Raw genomic sequence first — 20,060 nt, 5'->3', positions numbered from 1 at the left:
ATCTCGCGGTCCGTGAGTTCGAGCCCCGTGTCGGGCTCTGGGCTGATGGCTCAGAGCCTGGAGCCTGTTTCCGATTCTGTGTCTCCCTCTCTCTCTGCCCCTCCCCCGTTCATGCTCTGTCTCTCTCTCTGTCCCAAAAATAAATAAACGTTGAAAAAACAAATTTAAAAAAAAAACAAAAACATTGCATAGTAAAGAACCCTTTACTATGTTCCCCAACTTTTTTGACTGGTAGAATCATTTTTTTCCCCACAGAGTACTTAATATTTCATGGAAAATAGATTGAAAAACACTGCCTTGTGGGTATGCTTAAGTATCCCGTCTCTCAACATTTGTTATTGATGACTTCAATCAGACAATTTATGGCATGTCAGTCCAATCTGTGGTATACTAAATCAGTGATTCTCAAATTTGACTACTTATCAGATTCACCTGGAAGCTTATTTGCCTATTTTATTTAAAATTTAAAATATGACCCCCTTTGGGAAAAAAATGGAAAACATGACTATATGAATAGTCTAGGATATTGAATAGGATATTGAATGAGATAATGTATTGATACATAGATCAAAGCTGGGTCAAGGAAGGAAGCTTTAAGGAAGCTAGAGTGATTATTGTAGAGAAGAGAACATTTGGGAGACATAGTTATGTTCCAATATCCAGATGACCTTCATATTCATGTTAAAGATGTCCCAGATGGGAGAACCTGGGTCTATAGAATAAAGTTGCCATGAAGTGCATTTCTATACAATATAAGGGTGAATTACTTAGTGGGTATAGCTGTCTAAAATCAGAATAGATCTTAGTTCTTGATTAATTGGACATTTTTAAGCAAAGGCTGAACGAACACGGGAGGGCCCGTTGAATAGGGAGTTCATCCATTGTGAGGATTGAACTAGTTAATCCCTAAAGTTCCTTCCCGTGTTGGATCCATATGTTTCTGTTATTTGGGCATAAAACACATACTAGTGTCATAGCTAAACTCAAATGCCACCTAAAAAGTCGGCAGCACAGAAGTAGACTTATACTTCAAACAAACAGGCCATTTGGATAATAGTTTGTCAACATTGCAGAGCATTTATGATTATCTAATAAGCAATACTGAAAATAGATTTCAGAGATAATGTTTAATTTCACAGAGTTTGCATCTCATATCGAAGAGATATTCAGCTATACATCTATAGACGATCTCCAACAAAAGCATAAAACAACATTTTCGGTTGCAATTTACAAACTCAAGGTTAGTGACATGAGTTTACTCATGAAGATCTTTTTCTCATCTTTAAATATTCACACTATTAAGAGACGAAAAGAAACTATTTCTCTGTTTTATGGTTGAACCATGAATTAAATCATATCTGTGAACACAGCTATAATGGACTGCAACTTTTCCTTTAATGTGGAAAACCTATAACATAGATTTTATCATCAGGCTCTTATACCAGCAGTAGAGTGGACTTTTAAAGGACTTTTTAAATTCAGTTTATTCTTTCCCTTAGTATATACTGATTATAGACAATTTGGAGAAACACGAATGTCAAAGAAGAAAAAAAAATTGCCAGTTTGCCGCTGCCTGGAGACATTTCTGGTGAACACCTTAGTACATTTCCTTCCTGTCTTTTTCAGCTCTATGTATTTTGTGTATGTTTGTTGTACAAATGTGATCATATTGTATCTGTATTTTGTATCCTGTTCCTAAAGCATAAGCAACTTCCTCTGGTTTTACAAACATTTGGCTACATAATAATCCTCCTGGTGGCTTCACTATTGTTATTTTTGAACACCTGCTAGTGAAGGATATTTTCATGATTTGATAGTGCATACTATACCTTGAACATTGTGGCCTGAATTGTCAATACAGTCTAGACTATGCAGGGTTTTGGAAAACTGCCTTGTAGGCCAAATTTGTAGATATTAAGGAAGTACGTAAAAAGCTGACATCTGCTTATAATTTTCCCTATAAAGCCTTTGAGCATATTCCATGTTAGAAAGCATGGCTGTAAGTAGTTTGTCAAAATTTTAAATTGTATCACTCTCCTTTTACCCTTGAGTTCATGGTCCTTCCTAGATACCTCTAATTTTTTTTTTTTTTTTTTTTGAGAGAAAGAGAGAAAGGGGGAGGGGCAGAGAGATAATCTCCTTTTTTTAATTTTTTTTTAAGTTATTTACTTTTAGAGTGAGAGAGCATTCAAGGGCATGCCAGCAGGGGAGGGGCAAAGACAGAGGGAGAAAGAGAATCCCAGGCAGGCTCTGCACACCGTTAGCGTGGAGCCCAGTGTGGGGCTCAAACCCACAAACTGTGAGACCATGACCTGACTCGAAATCAAGAGCTGGATGCTTAACCAACTGAGCCACCCAGGTGTCCCTAGACACCCCTAATTCTAACGGCCTAGAGGAGAGAAGCATCTGAACTTCTCATTTAGTGTGGAGGAGACTTAGTATTCATCTTAACTCCAAGGAAACACACAACTTTCAAGTGATTCTCCCCCCATTCTATAAAATTCTTTAAAAAGCCAGCTTGCAAGATCCCATTAGCTCCATTCTTTGTTGAGATTGTGGGTGTCCTTAGTACCTCTCAGCTTAGATTTGAAACAAAACACCTCCGAGACTCATAGATTCTCCGGGACCTTACCAGGAAGAGTTTTCCTCTTGGTGTTCCTAGGCTGAACTCAGTTTTGCAGGGAACTATTATTTTGTGCATCTTACACACGGTTAGGTGTTGAAGTTCTGGCGAGGGGCTTACATGAAAAAATGTTTACGTGAATGTGTGTGGATCATGTGGATGAGGGAATGATGTCCTATGGGATTCTCTTGGATGATATGTATTCAGGGACAAAGGACCAGTTCGAAGTAGTTGGGATGAATCTATCTATAAACAACTTACATATTTAACCAACCATGCTTAATAGATATAGATCCGAATGACCAAGATAATGTGTAAAATGCCTTTTATTTCCTGGGTCAGGAAGGGTGAGTGAAAACATTCACGACATAGTAAGCTTTTTTTTTTTTAATTTTTTTTTTTAAGCGTTTATTTATTTTTGAGACAGAGAGAGACAGAGCATGAACGGGGGAGGGTCACAGAGAGAGGGAGACACAGAATCTGAAACAGGCTCCAGGCTCTGAGCTGTCAGCCCAGAGCCCGACGCGGGGCTCGAACTCACGGACTGCGAGATCATGACCTGAGCCGAAGTCGGATGCTTAACCGACCAAGCCACCCAGGCACCCCACGACATAGTAAGCTTTAAGGAGGCAACACTTCAGTGGTTTCCTTCCCAAGCCAGGGAGATTTATTCATTCATTGGTTAATCCAATAAATTAGGTGGTTGGTGATATGGAGATGAATAAGACATATTTCCTACCTCAAAGAACTCAGTCTAGTAACAGACACGTATTTAGATAATTTTAACATGATCTCGTAAGAGAGAAGTACATTCAATTTTATGAAACTATTTCAGAAGGTAGGGAATGAGGGAACATATCAGAGAAAGCTTTCTGCAGGCAGTTACATCTGAATTGGTTTTTAAAGAATCAGAAAGAGTTTTGCTGGCTGAGGAAGGAAAGAGAGATGGGTAAGTGGGACTGTTGAGGCAGGGGTGTGGAGAGTAGATGGTGACATTCCAGGGGAAAACTAGCATCATCCTAGATATGAAGAAGACATGGAATCAAGACTTATGTTCTGCCAGTGCTTGTTTGCTTATTAGACATCTGTAGAAATGTCAAGCAGGCAGGTAGAAGTGTGTGTCTGCAGTTTCAGGGTGGGGACAGCGCTGGAGATCTAGATTTGGCAGGGACTGGTATATACATGGTATTTACACCTATAAATACTCGATGAAGTTGCCTGGGACAGAGAAGCATATGCAGGGCAGAGACCAGGAAGACATATCGTCCTAACATTTAGAGGCTGGTCTGGGAGAAGGAGCTAGCATCCTGAAAGGGGTGTATAGAGAGACTGGAGGTAAACCAACCCTGTAACACGCAAAAAAGGGTCTCAAAAAAGCATGGGATGGTCAGTGGTTTCAAATGCTGCTGGGAAGCAGAGAAAGAGAAAACCAAAGTGAACCACTGGAAGATCATTAGTGACCTTGGTGCCTTTTCATGAAAGGGTAGGGACAGAGCCCTACTACAGTAGCAACCCTTGTCTTTGGGCTAATAGGTATTTGGGCCTCTCTTCCCAAGAGCCATTCAGAAGAAAGGGAGGCAGCTTGAGGCCTGCTGAAATTACTGCTTAGGGTCACTGATCCTTGATTACTGGACCCATCTCAGCTTGTCCCAAGATTCCATACAATGTTCTTAGAACAGTACCCAGCACATAGTGCTATATGAACTTGTTGTAATTATCTCAGTTTCTAGAAAAGCCTTACTGGCTTCCCAGAAGAACAGATCATTTATGTAGACCAAATCATTTTTCAGGAAGTGTGAATATACCAATCTTACACGTGACAAAAACTGAAGAAAATGGCTTATGTATAGGGGTTCCAGTCCTCTGGTTGATTGGTCTAGTCCCTCATTCTCTCTTTGTCTCTCCCTCTTAGTTCTGATTGAGGCTCACTGGAGAGCCTAGGATTGAATTATTAAACAAGGGCAGAGAACGTAAAAAGGAAAACAAGTAATAAAAGGCAGATGCAGAGAAATGCATTTACAAAATCAGCCAAGATAGAAGTACATACAGCACAGTGCGTTAAAAGTTTTGTACCTGTTTGTACAGGTAGCTGCAAGATGAAAATACAGGGTGGATTTTTAGTTTGGGTTCGTTCTTTGGTTAAGTGAGAAATACTAACATAGCAATGGAGGAATAATAATACAATGGTACAGCTTTTTTGAGTGGAGACATTTTGAGACTTATTTTACAACTGAACTGTTCTGGAAATCAAGAACAAGGTAGAGAGTGGAGATAATGGAGAGGTGTAAATAATTATAAACTTCCCCTTGGTCTCTCAATGCCTGACCACTCCTCTCAGCCTTAAGGTCAAATTCTGGATATTTTTACAGATATTTTTCACGTGCAAAGTAGAGATCTGTCTCCTAGGAGCATCGTGGGGATTAAGGGAGATCTGCAAAGTGTCCAGTTGATAGTGAGTGCATCATTAATGCATCTTTCAATGACGTACATATACATCTCCTTTTGGCTGATGACAAGTGTTTCCTGGTCGTTTTCCTTATACCTCTTAACTATTGAAGATGCTTTCAATACAAATCTAATAATAAGAGCAGCAAACATTTAGCACGTATTCTAAGTCATTTAATCTTAGAAACAATCCTATGAGGTAGGATTGTTACCCGCATCTCATCACCGCCTCACCATTTGGCAGCCTGGCTTCGGGGCCCAGTTCTTTCCTCAACCACCGCTTCCACTTTTTCGGCAGGACAGACCTGGGCCGCTTTTTTCGGCCATGTTCTGCTACTAGCAAACTCAGTTTTCTGTTCAGAAAACACTGAACCGCTTTCGGTCGCCAAGGGCTCTTGCCTCAGTTGCCGGGGCCCATCAGAAGGTAATTTATTTCACCCAGATGGAACCGGCCCAGCTGCGTCTTTCCCAGACCCAGGAACTGTTCCCCTGGCCGAGCCGCAAGGCTGCACCCCCCCCCCCCCCCCCCCCCCGGTCTTTCATTTCATCGGCCATAGTGTCACTATTTTGAGTAGAAACACAGTATGCTCAAAGACACAGGATCCCGCGAATCCACCGCGAGCGAGCACGGTAACCGCACGGCTGAGCCCGCCCGGGAATCCATGCACAGACGCGAGGGTTTGGGACACTGATGTGCGCGGGACCGCCGACCGGGCCAGGGACAGAGGGCAGGACGCGCGCGGCAAGACACCAGACCAGCAGCTCGCGCACCGGGGCGCGGCGAAGGCCAGGCCGCCCCGGCGCAGCGCGGGGCGGAGAAGGAAGGGGCGGGAGCCAGGAGCCGGGCCGGCCGCTCCCCGCCCCGCCCCCTCTGGTCTCCGCCCCGGCCCTCGCCCCGCCCCGCCCCGCCCCTCGGGCCCGGCCCGGCCGCTCCGCCCCTGGGTGACGTCACTGGCCAGGCCAGCCGGCGCCATTTTGAAAGTAGAGTCGCCTGCCCCTGCCGCCGCCGCCGCCGTCCCTGTCGTAGCTGCCGCCGCCACTGCTGGAGAAGGAGAGAGAGCGGGGAAGCCCCCAGAGTGAAATCCACCATCCTCCTGACTGGTCTGCCCGCCCCTCCTTCCTTCTTCCCCGACCCCCGCCCTCTCCCCCCACAGGTGCCATCCGCCGCCATCCGCCCTCCCTACCCCCCCATCCCCAGGTGAGGGAGGTGAGTTCAGGAAGCGGCGACCCCGAGGAACCCAGCAGGGTCACCATTTGCAGCGCAACATGGCAGGTAAAGGAGAAATCACCCTCGTCCACTGACAAGGCACCGCTTCCTTCCTCCTCCCTCCATCACCCCCTAGCGACCGTCTGTGCCTCGCGTAGAGCCACGGGGCGCCCCTCGGATTTCAGGGAATTGGTCAAGTGGGGTGGGGTGGGGGTGGGGAGGGTTTGTTGAGGCGAGGGGCGGCAGTGATACCTAAATGGCTTTTTAAACGAGGGCTGGAACCTTGGCATGGGTGGGGGTGGGGTGTGTGCTGGCGAGCCGAGGGGTAAGGCGTGGGTGGGGCGGGGTGGGGGCGAGTGCAGATTTGTTCCTACTCCTTTGGACCCGGTGTAACCTCTGCTCCCCCCACCGTCTCCTCCCCGTCCTTCCCCCCCCCCCCCCCGCCCCGAGCTTTTTATACGGATCTTTCTCCATATAATTCCAATTTTTTTTTTTCCTGCTGCAAGCCTTCTTGGGTGTTTATACCAACGTATTTTGTACTGAGAGGGAAGAGTGCCTTCCAAGTTAAAATACAATGGGGACCTATGTGTATTTTTTCCCCACTGTGGATACATGTATTTTTGAGACCATGAACCTTTATTTTTTGTCTCGAACCAGCTCCCTTTCGTTTCTTACCCTTCGTGTCCAAAGAGTGCAAGGCCTTGTTAATCCACCAAGTTGCATGAAAAATGTGATTTAAACTTTCCGTTTTGTATGTTAGTTTTTGTGCAGATGTCCTTTTCCCAAAAGGGTTTCGTGGAGTTAGTTAAAATAGTTGTGGAGTTCAGCGATATAAATAGCCAAGGGGATTGATTTAGGTAAAAGCTTGGGGGGGGGGGGGTGGGAAGGATGCATGGAGAAAACCGGCTTGGAATGTTTAGCAAGGAATGATGGTGAAGGAAGGAAAAGGTGATTGCTTTGAGGATTATCTTTGTACATTTTGATGTTGCTGAGTATCTTCCTGCTTCTAGTAGAACCAATTCTAGTTCTTGATTCAATTTCTTCCTTCATAGAGCCAGGGCATTTCCTTCTTAGTGCTTGGAAGTGAAATAGAAACATTGAGGAACTAAACCAATTCTCCATGCGTTTTCTAATATTTAGATAATCTTTAAATCATCAAACCTTTAAAAAAGTTAACATGTTGGATTGACTTAGGGTTTGCTGTAAACAAGTTGCTCCTTTGGCCTTGTCGAGTAAGTGAAATGAAAATTGTTTTGCACATGATGATGACAAACGAGCAAAATTGTTTGCAAGGTCCTTTGGACTCTGAGGGATAAGGTGGAGGGAGGCAAGCAAGACAAGCTTCCTCTGACAGGCTCTTGAGCATTTATTTCGGTTTCTTTTCCTGTCTGGAGCCGGTGATGTGCTGGTAATGAAATGCAAAGAAATGGGTGGTGAGTGTTGTGTTTGCTGTGTGTGCGCTCTGGTGATTGGGTTCACACGAATCATTACTCCTCACCCGGGCAGTAATGTTTCTGAAGTTTTCTCTTCGTTCCGTGTTTTACGGTAGCTTAACCTTATTAACCCTTCTGTAGGCTTAAAGGAAAACTGTCTAATTGGTGGTATGTACTTTTCTCTGGTAGGTCTGGCGTGACTGTAAGGCTTTTACTGTCTTTGAGGGGAAGGGAAAATGGAAGTTTTGAACACATGTGCAATGTTAGTGGTAGTACATGGCCTTTAGATTATCTCATACCTGGGATCTCTGTCTCTCCTCAAATGCAGTGCCAGCTATTGGAGACTAACCTTCCGAATTAATGCTCTGGGCTGGTGGTTGTATGTGTGGGCAGCACTAGGCTATTAGTGTCATGCCAACCATGGATACCATCTCTGTGTTTACGAGAGTAAACATGAACAGAACTGAGTTTTAATTGGTATGTTTTCTTTTTCCAGGAGCTGGAGGAGGGAATGATATTCAGTGGTGTTTTTCTCAGGTGAAAGGAGCAGTAGATGATGACGTAGCAGAAGGTAAGAAAGCATTTAATCATGCAAAGTTTGAATACGGAATCTTCAAAGTCTTGATTACTGAAGGATTTCTTTGCAGCTGAGTCTGTTCCAGGTTAAGAACATACTGTGTTTATTGCATAAGCAATGGAGGGACAGTTTTAAAGTCATCCTTCTGGAAAATAGTCTTCAGGGTTTTTTTTATTAATACCTTGTATCATTATTTTTTATTTCTATTGAATGAAAGGAGCACTGGATGATGATGTATTAAAAACCATCACAAGAAAAATCTAAGGCTCGTATCATAAAGGTTTCCTGGCTGTATAAATTTCTCGTACAAATAAACGGTGATGCATTTTCATGTTTGTAAATCATTTTTAGATAATTGTGTTGAAATACGTATCAGCATTTAGCTCGGAAACATTTTTCAAAAAGGAGGATCTTTTTTGAAGGAAGATTTTTAGTTTAGTTTTGTTTTGTTTTTTAACTTGTGTGCTTTGAGAGGGTGATGTTGGTTGACATTCTGTGAAGAAATGCTGACTCAAATGATACATTTTATTGTCTTGTAAGGATTAATTTAGGTGGATAAGAAAACAACAGTGTTGTGGGTACACAGCATGGCTTCCTGGGAGCTTATTCTGGTGCAGTTAGAAGCAGGGTTTGATCGGTTGAAGTATTTAAGTCTTCTCCCAAATTTCTTAGTGTATTTCAAAAGCTTAACATTTTGAGACGTTAGGGTTTTGCACTCATTTGGGGTGGTCTTAGGTGCTGGAGGCATTATTTCCCATAAAGTATTTGTGTTATTTCATTGTTCAGAAATATTATTTAAAGTTTGAATTTTAATGGTATCCTGTCTTGAATTACAGTAGGAATTTTTGAACAAAATTCAAACGAATTAAAATGTACTTTTAATTAAAAAAAAAAATGTCTAGGGGCACCTGGGTGGCTCATTTAAGCGTCCGACTCTTGGTTTTGGCTCAGGTTGTGATCTCACAGTTTGTGTGATGGAGCCCTGTGTTGGGGCCCTGCGCGGAGAGCATGGAGCCTGCTTGGGATCCCCCCCCCCCCGGCCCCTTTCATGCTCACACACGCACACACACTCTCTCACTCTCAAAATAAATAAACTTAAAAAAATTTGTCTAGTGAAAGTTTATAAATCATCTTTCTCGAAACAGTATTGTCCTATTAAGATTCTGTTTCTCACCTACTGCCTACAGTGCAGTTTGTTTTGAGGATTTCTTTGATGATAGGATGATGACTTTGTATTGAGCCAGTGAAGGGTTTGGATTTGCATGTGCCCATGTCTTTCTCAAAGAAGTGTCTGATCAGTTTGGTGGGTCCTTTGGGGAGCCAACTGGTATTCATTATATTTGTGATACTTTACAGAGCCCTGTCACATTTCTGATGAGTCCTCATCTGTGTTTCAGATGAGAAATTAGACGCTTTAGTTAAGAGAGTTACTGATGGTCACACAAATGGTACAAATCAAGGTTTTCTGGTGAAGCCTATGGTGTTTGACTTGAGAGATCCTAAGTTCAAGGGAGGAGCCATATGTGACTCATTTTGTGATTCCATTACCTGTTGAATAGTAGGCACTCGGATATTGGACCATTCATTCTGTGCTGTTGTGTAATATGCACCAAGTTATGAGAGTGGTGTATACTAGAAAACTTCTTTTGTTGATTGCCATTGATTTTTGTATGAAAGATCTGTTGGGGGGCTTCCTAAATGTTGAGCACTGGGGCTGCGAGGTGTCTGGAACATAAACCCTGCCCTGAAGGAGCTTGCAGTTTACTTGTTAAATGGTAGGCAGAAAGACCACATGAGTTTTATTTAATTAGAAGAAATTGATGGTTCCAAACTTAACCTAACTGAATCAAATGATAGTTTGTGATATGTGTCATGGGATCAGTTGTAATTCTCCTCCTAATGCTTAGGAGCTGTATTTTGCTATTGATTCATCAAATAATTTTCTTTTGAGGTTGTTAAATGATACTTTAACATACAACCCCATCATCTTACCATGTTGAGGTTTAGTATGTACCTTTTAATAAAAATATGACTTACGCTAGCACGTACGTGTATGCTAGTGTATTAAGCATAACAAGCACCCAGTTTTCAAATGATACTCCGTCAATTTGGGGATTTTTGCATACGGCAGCTTACATGTCATAGTGTATCATGTTTATGTTACTAAGGGAAGATTTGCTTTTCCAAAATAAGATTAATATGTTTTCTCCTTTGGTTTAGACTGTAATCTGTAAACAGGTTACATCTAGCTAAATCTTTAGTTCAGCTTGCCTGTTTTCTGTTAATGATGCATTGGAAGTTCTTTACCATCGAAGGCTCCAAATTGTCTTTCCTCCTACGTGCAGTTAGCTGTCATGGCATACCATTTTTACTTCTGTAATGCTTTAATCTTCTTTCCATACCCACTTTCAGCTTAGTTCAGGTTCTCAGTATCTTTCTTTTCAGGTTGCAGTAACTTCCTAAATTTCCTAAACTTCCAAAAATTTCCTGCTTCTCGTCCTTTGTTTTGCTTCTCAGTTGATCTTAAATGCTATCCCAGTTTTATGTTCCTCAGAAATCTTCAGTGGTCCCTGCATCTGCAAGGTTACATTCAAATATTTCAGCCCGGAGTACCAGACCTGTCACCAGTATGACCCCTATTTCTCTCAGTTCATTGCTGATACAGTTCATGATCCAGCTCAGTGGATGCTGTTCTTCAAAAAAATTTTGTGCGCTCTTACTCTATCTAGGGTCTTTGTTTTTGCTCTTCCCACCTTGGAATGCCTGACACTCCTCCCATACTTCATCGCTTATCAGAATCCTTCAAGTCACATTTGTAACTCTTTTACTTCTCTTCCTTTTTTGGGAATATTTTTTACAGTCTTTCTTTATAGCACTTTGTATTTATAATTTACCCTAAACCTCTGCGGTTATACTGTAAGCTTAGTGCAGGACTAATGCATCTTTGTGCTCTGTGCAGAACGTCCTATACAAACTTCTGTGCTTAGGACGATGCCTGGCACACAGTAGGTGTTGAGTATTTGTTGAATGAGGGAATGTGAGTGTTAGGAGGCTTTGAAGGGGAAAGAGATGGGGTGAAAAGATGATTGAGACATACTTCTGGAAATCGTAGAGGTATTTACTCAGCAGGCTTTGTAACTGGATTGATGTTCTACAGCTGTGTAATGGAAAGAAGTCAGGAGACCTTGGGCTTTTATCCTGGTGACAAACTAGTGTATGTCACTTGGGATAAGTGCTTCTCTGGGTTCCAGTAAGCTTAGCCTTAAGGTGACAGGACTGGATTAGATGATTTCTGTTGTTCTTTATACTGTAGTCTAGTTACTTCTGAAAGATGCTTTAGAAAAGAAGCAGCTCAACATTATTACCGCGAAGTTAAATTGTGTGAGATGTTGGGCTCTTTGGGGGCCTTAATTTAGAAAGAAGTCTCTACTTAAGGCTTAGAATTTTTCATTGTGTACATTGCAGAACTAAGAATTTTAATGTTTGACCAGATACTCTTATAGACCTTTGGCCCACATAGACACTTTTTGGGATACTTCTTCTGTGCATAGGTCTTTTGGGGCACTTTAAGTGCTTTACCTTTGGTGTAGCTTCTTGTCAGAGAGAAGGGTGAGGTACTAAAATCTCTATCATTCAGATGGTCTCCTGTCCTGCAGTTTTCATTTTAATCTTTGTGGTAGTAGTAGTAACATTTTATCTATACTTGAAAATTTTCCTTCACTGACAACTTTCTCTCGTGAGACTATAGGTAACATAGACACCAGTGCTAGGCTACATAGTTCGAATCCTACTTAGTCCTTTACTAGCTGTGTAATCTTGGGCAAGGTAACTCACTTCTTTGTGCCTGTTTTCCTCTCTCTAAAATGAAGATCACAGTAAAATCTGTCTTAGGCTGTTGTTTTGTTGATTAAATGAGTTAATATCCAAAAAAACAGAAACCTGGCCCATAGTAAGCGTGTTATAAAGGATTTAGCTGTTATTATTTGAACACTTACGGTAAGTAAGGAAGAGTTGGAGAATGTGAAAACTGGGGAATTGTCCTTAAAGGTTACTAAGAATTTCTCCTCAGCCAAAGTGAAGAGATTTATACGTATTCTTTGGTTCCACTAATATAAAGTTCAAAAAACATTCAGCACTAAACCGTAGCCTTAGAGACACATATTAAACTGGTAAAACTTTGAAGAATAGCTACAAAATAATTGCTGTAAAAGCCAGTATGTGGTGGTTACCTTTAAGTGACGGACGGGAGTCGTTCTTGAAAGGGTCTGGGGAGGCCTCATGGAGACAGTGTCTTGACCTGGGTGGTGATTGTACTGACTGATTATCCTGGTCATTTTGTGTTGATTTGTGATTTGTGTGTGTTTGTTAGATTTCACCCCAAAAGGTGTATGTTTGTGTGTGTGTGTGTGTGTTTAAATCAATACTGTACTCTAAAAAGGGTTTAGAGCGAACACTGGCCATCCCCACCTTCACCCACTCTCTAATCCTCCCTCGTCCTTCTGAAGGCAATTAAATTGAACTCCTCTAGTTGTATTCCTTAGTGCTTAATTTTTGTGAATAAAATGATATTTCTATTTCTCATCAGTTTTAGACATTTCCAGTTGACTTTCTAGTAGATGAAGATTAAGCTGTTGTCATTATCACCCCCATACCCCAACGTTAATAGCCAATATTATGGGTTAAGAAGTCAGTGCTCACAGGGGCACCTGGGTGGCTCAGTTGGTTGAGAGTCCAACTTCAGCCCAGGTCATGATTTTGCGGCTCCTGGGTTCCAGCCCCACGTCTGGCTCTGTGCTGACAGCTTGGAGCCTGGAGCCTGCTTGGGATTCTGTGCCTGCCTGTGTCTCTCTGCCCCTCTTCTGCTCATGCTCTGCCTGTCTCACTCTCAAAAGTAAACATTTAAAAAAAAAAGTCAGTGTTCACATTGTTATGACCATTCAGATATATATTGAACCCCCATCACCTGGCATCATCAACCTATGGCGCATGCTGTCCTATGTATACATCACTTGATCCATTCCTAGTCCTCTGTATTTAGTAATAGAAACACTGATTGTATTTTTAAAATCTGGTTAAACAAATTAGAAAAACCAAGATCATCATTTAAAGTGAAACAGTAAGGAATTTTTCCTAATTTTTTTTTGCAGTAGCAATACCTGGTAATCTGTTATTTGCTTAAATTTTACTTGTGGAAATATTAAACATTCAAATACATGTGGATAATCTGAAGTCTGTAATTTTTGGTTAAAAATATGGGACTATTGTTAACCATTCAAGATGGTTATTTTAATTTAATGTAAATTTTCATTATTTAATAGTTAATACTGTTAACTATTAAATAGGAATTTTAAATATACATCATTTTAATGCGAGTATAATTTTCCTCATTTCCGTATTTGACATTCTTAATTTTTTATAGGAAATTGTTTTAGGATATGAGTTTATTACACGATGCCTGTTTTTATGAAACTTGGATCCACAGGCATAGCATCTTTTCAACGCTTGGCTTCCTGTTTACTTTTGGTAGGACTTAGACTTACAGACTGGTTCTTGGGGGAAAAAACTCAATAGTAGAGCCTAAATACTCCCCAAATAAATATATAACTAAAATTGTGAAAAACAATTTTTGAGATACCACATGAAATTTAATGTTTTTAAATCCATTCCATATATCTAATGCTACATACAGTGTAAACAATTTAAGATCATTTGTGTTCTGTGTTTCTTAGAGTAGTATGCATGTTAGATTTAGGCACTAAGGCCATTAGTAGGAAAAAATAGTAGAACCTTGATATGTGTGGATTTCAAAATAGTGGCACATAAGCTATATTCCAAAACCTAATGACCCGTAGGAAAGGCCTTATTTAACATTCTTGTATCACATGTGATACTCCTCCTTGCCCTTAACACACATTACTACTGATAGAAGTCTTGTGCTCATGCAGTAAATCACTTAGCGTAAATTTGCCCATTAAATAATGTGAATGATTGTATTTATCTAGCATTAGGCAGTATCCTTGTTTTTTGTTTTGTTTTGTTTTTAATTTTTGGGGGGTGGGGTGGTGGCGGGCAGAGAAAGAGGTAGACAGAGGATCTGAAGCAGGCTCTGAGCTGACAGCAGAGAGCCCAGCGTGGGGCTGGAACTTGTAAACCGTGAGATCATGACCTGAGCTGAACTTTAGGTATGTTCTGATACTCTTAATGAACTAAATTTTAAAATTCTAGAAAATCGTGGAATAAGCAGCATGATGAGAGGTTGTTTGAAGCAAAGAATTTGTTATTAAGTCAGTAAAAAGATTCCCATATATTATGTATTTGCACATCCGTATTTTCTTAGTTGAGTTGCAAGAGGAAAGATAAGCTATATTTTAAGTTTCTTTTGTCGTTAATAAGAAAATTGAATGGTTGGACATAGATGTTTTATTTATTTTTTATTTTGTTATTTTTTTGCAAAAGTTTATTAGAATATAAGATTAGAAAGGAAGAATAGTAGGAAAGCTCTCTTTACAGAGAGGGGACATTTGGAAGTGAGTGCCCTGGACATAGATGTTTTAGCTAATCTCCTCAACTATAATCTCTTTACCTTAGGTGATAATGGAAAATACAATTTAGTAACCAGGGGTCCACAAGTGCCTTTTTAGTAGTAGTAAAGAGAAAGTCTTGGTGATACTTAAATTACATTTCTTATAAATAATTGAATTTGATTATTATCACTACATAATCAGCATGAGGAAGAGATGGCCTGGTCATCTTAATCACAGCGGTCAGCATTTATTGGGTGCTTAACTATGTGCCAAGTACTATGTTAGCTGCTTTATATATTTCATTAATCTTCACCAAAACTGAAATAAGTAGATGTTGTTTTTCCAGATTATAGATGAGGAAACTAGGCTAGGAAGATTAATTGTGTATCCTTGAGCAGGTGATGGAACTGGGATTCTTAACTTCAAATTTAATTTCCCTTCTAATGTCCGTAATGTAATTTTTTAATTTAAAAGCTTGCTATTTCTCTTAGTTTAAATGAGGGTGTTTTGAGGTTGTTGGAATGTGACTTGTTTAACAGAGTTTGTAATGTCCAGTAGATGTTGTTTTGAAGTAATTAAATCCAATTTGGAGATTTTCTGGATTTTCTAATGGAATTTTTAAGCTAGGATGTTCTATAAGTGGGCTATAAGGGCTTTTTAAATCTTCTGAGGTCGTATGTCACATATTGTGTATACTTGTACATACGTGCATTTTTCTGATCAGAGAGGTCCACACCATTGTCAAAGCAGCTATTTTAGAGTGTGGTCTGATGACTTCTCAACTCTTTCAGAAGGTCTATGAAGTGGAAACTATTTTCATAATAATATGATGCTTGCCTTTTTGACTGTGTTGACATTTGCAGCAGTGGTACAAAAGCAATGTGGGTAAATCTGCCGGTGCCTTGGCGTAATCAAGGCCGTGACACCAAATGGTACCAGTAGTCATGGTGATCTTCACCATGTACCAGTAGTTCAAAAATGCCAGTTTTACATATGAATGTCTTTGATGATGCAGTAAAAACTAATTTTATTAAATCTGAGTCTTGAGTACATGTCTGTTAAACATTCTTTGTGAGAAAATGAAAGGTACACCAAAGCACTTCTGCTGCAGACCAGAGCACAGCGGTTGTCTGGAGGAAAAGCATTGGTGCAGTCACTTGGGTTTGAAGGTGAACTAGCTGCTGCTTTCATGGAACATTATTTTTGATAGAAATAACTATGGACAAATAAGTGATGATTATTCAGACTTGGATATTCGGCAGAAATTTTCTCAAATGGACAGTGAATTTGTTGCCTCAGTGGACAGTATCTGTTGGCTGTGATAAAATTTGAGCTTTCAAGCACAAATGAGAATATTGGAAGACATGTATCTGCCATCCTGAGTTGGATAACTTCCCAATACTCAAAGAATTTTCAGATAAGATCAGTAGTAATATTAGTGACTGCAATTTTTTGATGTCATGTAATGAAAGGTGTCAACATTTGGAAGCTCTGTATAACTCTGAATCAGTATTTTGCAAATATCCAATGCTTGTGAGGTTAAAAAATGATGCATGAGTAAAAATGCAAGACACAGCATTGGATTTTAATGGAACAGACAGCTGATATGGTTTCAGATTCCACAAACCTTTAAGAAACTACTGCTTGTCCGGTTTTGGTGTAGTATCAAAGGGATAACCATAATTACCTGAAAAGCCTATTAAAATACTCCTTTTTCAACTACGTACTTGAATGAACGTGGATTTTCTTCATACATCTAACACAACACACTGTGGTGTGTTGAATGCAGAAACAATCAAGAGACAACAGGCATCTTCTGTTAAGCCAGATTTGCAACAGTGTAAAAACAGTGCCATTCTTCTTACTAATTTTTCGGGGAGCAGGGGAAGTAAAATCTCTTTTTTTTGTTTGTTTGTTTGTTAATGTGTAGGGCTTATCATTAATATATTTATTTATTTATTTATTTATTTATTTATTTTTTAATTTTTTTTTTCAATGTTTATTTTTTTATTTTTGGGACAGAGAGAGACAGAGCATGAACGGGCGAGGGGTAGAGAGAGAGGGAGACACAGAATCGGAAACAGACTCCAGGCTCTGAGCCATCAGCCCAGAGCCCGACGTCGGGCTCGAACTCACGGACCGCAAGATCGTGACCTGGCTGAAGTCGGACGCTTAACCGACTGCACCACCCAGGCGCCCCAATCATTAATATTTTTAAATTGATAAATATTTTAAAATTTGAAAGGCCTTTGGGGACCCTCAGATTTCAATTGTAAGGAAATCCTGCCACCCAGAAATACCTGACAGTTGTTGGTTTAGTCTGTTAGTAGATTTCACTGTATTGATGCTTTAAGAGAGTCTCACAGACCACTAGGTAAGTAATCAGAGTAATATGCTGCTTTTGTGCATGAATGTCCAAAGCTTTCCCATAAAAGCTTTCTTGTGACTTGATATTGTTTCAGCCTACTCCCTTGCTGTTCTTTGGATACCAAATTGGATCTGCTTAAGCTCTTTCAATCTGGTGATCTTGGTGAAGGAAGGATACCTTTAGGACTTTAAAATTATCTATTTTTAAACTTAACCTCCCTTACAGAGATTACATACTAGTGCATATTTGCCAAAATACTTCAGCTTTAAAAGTTTTTGAGGTCTTTTCCCACTATCTGTTCAGGTCCTGTTAACATTAATACTTAATGAAGGATTACTGAGTTCCTCAGAACCTGGCATGGTGCCATTTCTGGGTTGCTGCCTGGTTATTAGAAATGAGTTGGTGCCCTTGGCATTGTGTTTTATTCTGAGCCCAACATGCAGGAGTTTGATGTATTGTTTTTTCTTGGAAGAAAGGCATAAAATTGCCTTGGTAACTTTCTACTTACCAACTCTATTACTAAAGAGAGGGAATGGTGTTTTCTTTAAATTTTACTTGAAAGCACAACATAAGTCTATTTTAAAATAGATGCTGAATTTCCCATTCTAAGAATTCAGTATCAACTCTTGATTGCTTAGTATTTTCAGTACTTTTGTAGTTCTTTTTCTACCCTTTAAAGAACATTTGTCAAAGAACTTTAGGACTTTTAAAACTAGCTACACCAAGTTTCTCTTCCATGTTCAAATGCTAGGTTTATTAAAAAGGAAAACTAATTTTTTATAATATATTTTTTAGTTAATATTAGCAGTAGTTGATTGAAATGTCATCTAGGTCTTTGCCAATGTCATATGTAGAATCCTTGGCAAATCATGATTGAATGCTTTTCTGTAAGCCACTATACCAGGAGTTGTAGTTTTTTAATTTTAGTTTCTTTTGGTTGACTTCCTCTGAGAAAACTGGGATTTTCTCTTCTGAAATCTTTGAATAATATCTTTTATACAGTTCGGGGGTGGGGGTTCATGGACCAATGACTGTGTTTAAGAACCTTTGCTTTAATTCAGGTTTTGCCTATGGTTATATGCCTACTGAAATTTGGAGGAGTTGAGGATATTTTATATGGAAATGATAACTTTTAGACTGTTAAGAGGGTATTCTTTCTTAGGAATCCTTACTGTGCTTACTGTTTCTTCTATGATATTAGAGGGATGACTCTTCTCTAAGGTACTGGACTTGACAACTTTAGTGTGTTTCCATCTTAATTTCTTTTTTTTTTTTTTTAATCAAAAACTTGTCTCTATAACCATGGGTAAAACTGTTAGAGGACTATATTGAGTTTTGAACCAGCTGCTTGTTCTATACTTCATTCAGAAGGAATCTAAATTTTTCATTAGCCTGTATTAAGAGAGATACCAAAGTAGATAAAAGGGATTGGTAAGAAATATTTTTAAATTTTCTAAAGATACAGAAAAATTTTTAACTTATAGAACCTGACATTGTAGAGCTTTAGGTCTCCTTTGTGTGAAAGTGGAACCTTTTCGTCTCCTTTTTTCTAGCTTACCACAAAGTAAGAGTTCTGTGGGTCTGGAATAGATGTGTTTCTAAGATAACGTAAGGGGAATAGTTAGTACATTTTTATTGACTCGTTGATTGGGAAGGCTCTATTTCAAGAGAGAAAGGCTATTGTAGGCAATAAATAATTCCTTATCTAGGGATGCAACATGCAAAAATGGTTATTATAGGAACTGGTAGGCTTTTCCCCCTTAACATAAAAGGAGAATTAATTTTTTTCTAGCAGCAGAACCAACTCTTCAAACGGAACATTTTTAAGCCTATAAAATAAAAAGCTACTTTTAATTTTAATGCATTTTTATTGTTAAAAATAGATAACAAAAACCACATAACAAAGCTTACCTTACTAACGATTTTTAAACATACACTTGAGTAGTGTTAACTATTCACATCATTGTGAAACTATCTCTAGATCTTTTTTCATCTTGCAAAACTGAAACTGGACCTGTTAACACTTCCCTGTTCTCCTGTCTGCCCCTGGTATCCACCATTTTACTTTCTGTTTCTATGAATTTGACTACCTTAGATAACCTACAAATGAACCTAAGACAAAAAAGTATTTGTCTTTTTGTGACTGGCTTAACTTCATGTCCTCAGAGTTCATCCATGTTGTAGCACGTGACAAGATTTCCTTCCTTTCTAAGGTTTAATAATACTCCATTGTATGTAAATACCACATTTTGTTTATCCATTCATACCTTGATGGACATTTAAGTAGTTTCCACCTCTTAGCTAGTGTGTGCTTTTTTTATAGATGTCTTTTTATACATGGCTCGGGTTCTATGGGAAGGAACAACAGAAATACTTTCTTTAAAATTGTTTTTTATGTTTGTTTCTGAGACAGAGCATGAGTGGGGGAGGGGTAGAGAAGAGAGGGAGACAGAGAATCCGAAACAGGCTCCAGGCTCTGAGCTGTCAGCACAGAGCCCGACGCGGGGCTCGGACTCACAAACCTTGAGATCATGGCCTGAGCCGAAGTCAGTCGCTCAACTGCCCGAGCCACCCAGGTGCTCCAGAAATACTTTCTTTAAATGATTGGAGGTTGGGGTTGTAGACAAGGAATGATCAAGATTGTATTTTTTACAACAACCTTTGAGGTAGACACTGCCATTTTGTACACAAGGACACTGAAGCTCAGAGTTGAGCGTTGTTAATCTAAGATTGAGTCAGTAAAACTGTTCTGCTTTTTAGGCTTCCATGTTTCTTCTGTGTGGTTCAGTTTTTAAAAATAACTATTTGATTACAAATTTAAATATTTTGTTCTCATAGGGAAAGGGTAGAGAGCTAAGGTGAGACCTTAGTTAGTATCCACAA

General features: G+C 39.8%; 1 protein-coding gene across 2 annotated transcripts in view; it reads left to right on the top strand.

Annotated features, from left to right (window-relative positions):
* Positions 1 to 6,026: 6,026 nt before the first annotated feature.
* Positions 6,027 to 20,060, top strand: part of PPP2R2A (protein phosphatase 2 regulatory subunit Balpha) — an 84,513-nt gene continuing 70,479 nt past the window's right edge. For both annotated transcript variants that reach the window (XM_011281440.4, XM_045055361.1), the window contains exons 1-2: positions 6,027 to 6,341; positions 8,205 to 8,279. In XM_011281440.4, the coding sequence (XP_011279742.1) occupies positions 6,335 to 6,341; positions 8,205 to 8,279 (82 nt within the window). In that variant the 5' untranslated portion in view covers positions 6,027 to 6,334. The remainder of the gene's footprint in view (positions 6,342 to 8,204; positions 8,280 to 20,060) is intronic.

The sequence above is a fragment of the Felis catus genome, chromosome B1 (assembly GCF_018350175.1).
Source record: "Felis catus isolate Fca126 chromosome B1, F.catus_Fca126_mat1.0, whole genome shotgun sequence".
NCBI lineage: Eukaryota > Metazoa > Chordata > Mammalia > Carnivora > Felidae > Felis > Felis catus.
This window is presented reverse-complemented; position numbering and strand designations above follow the sequence as displayed.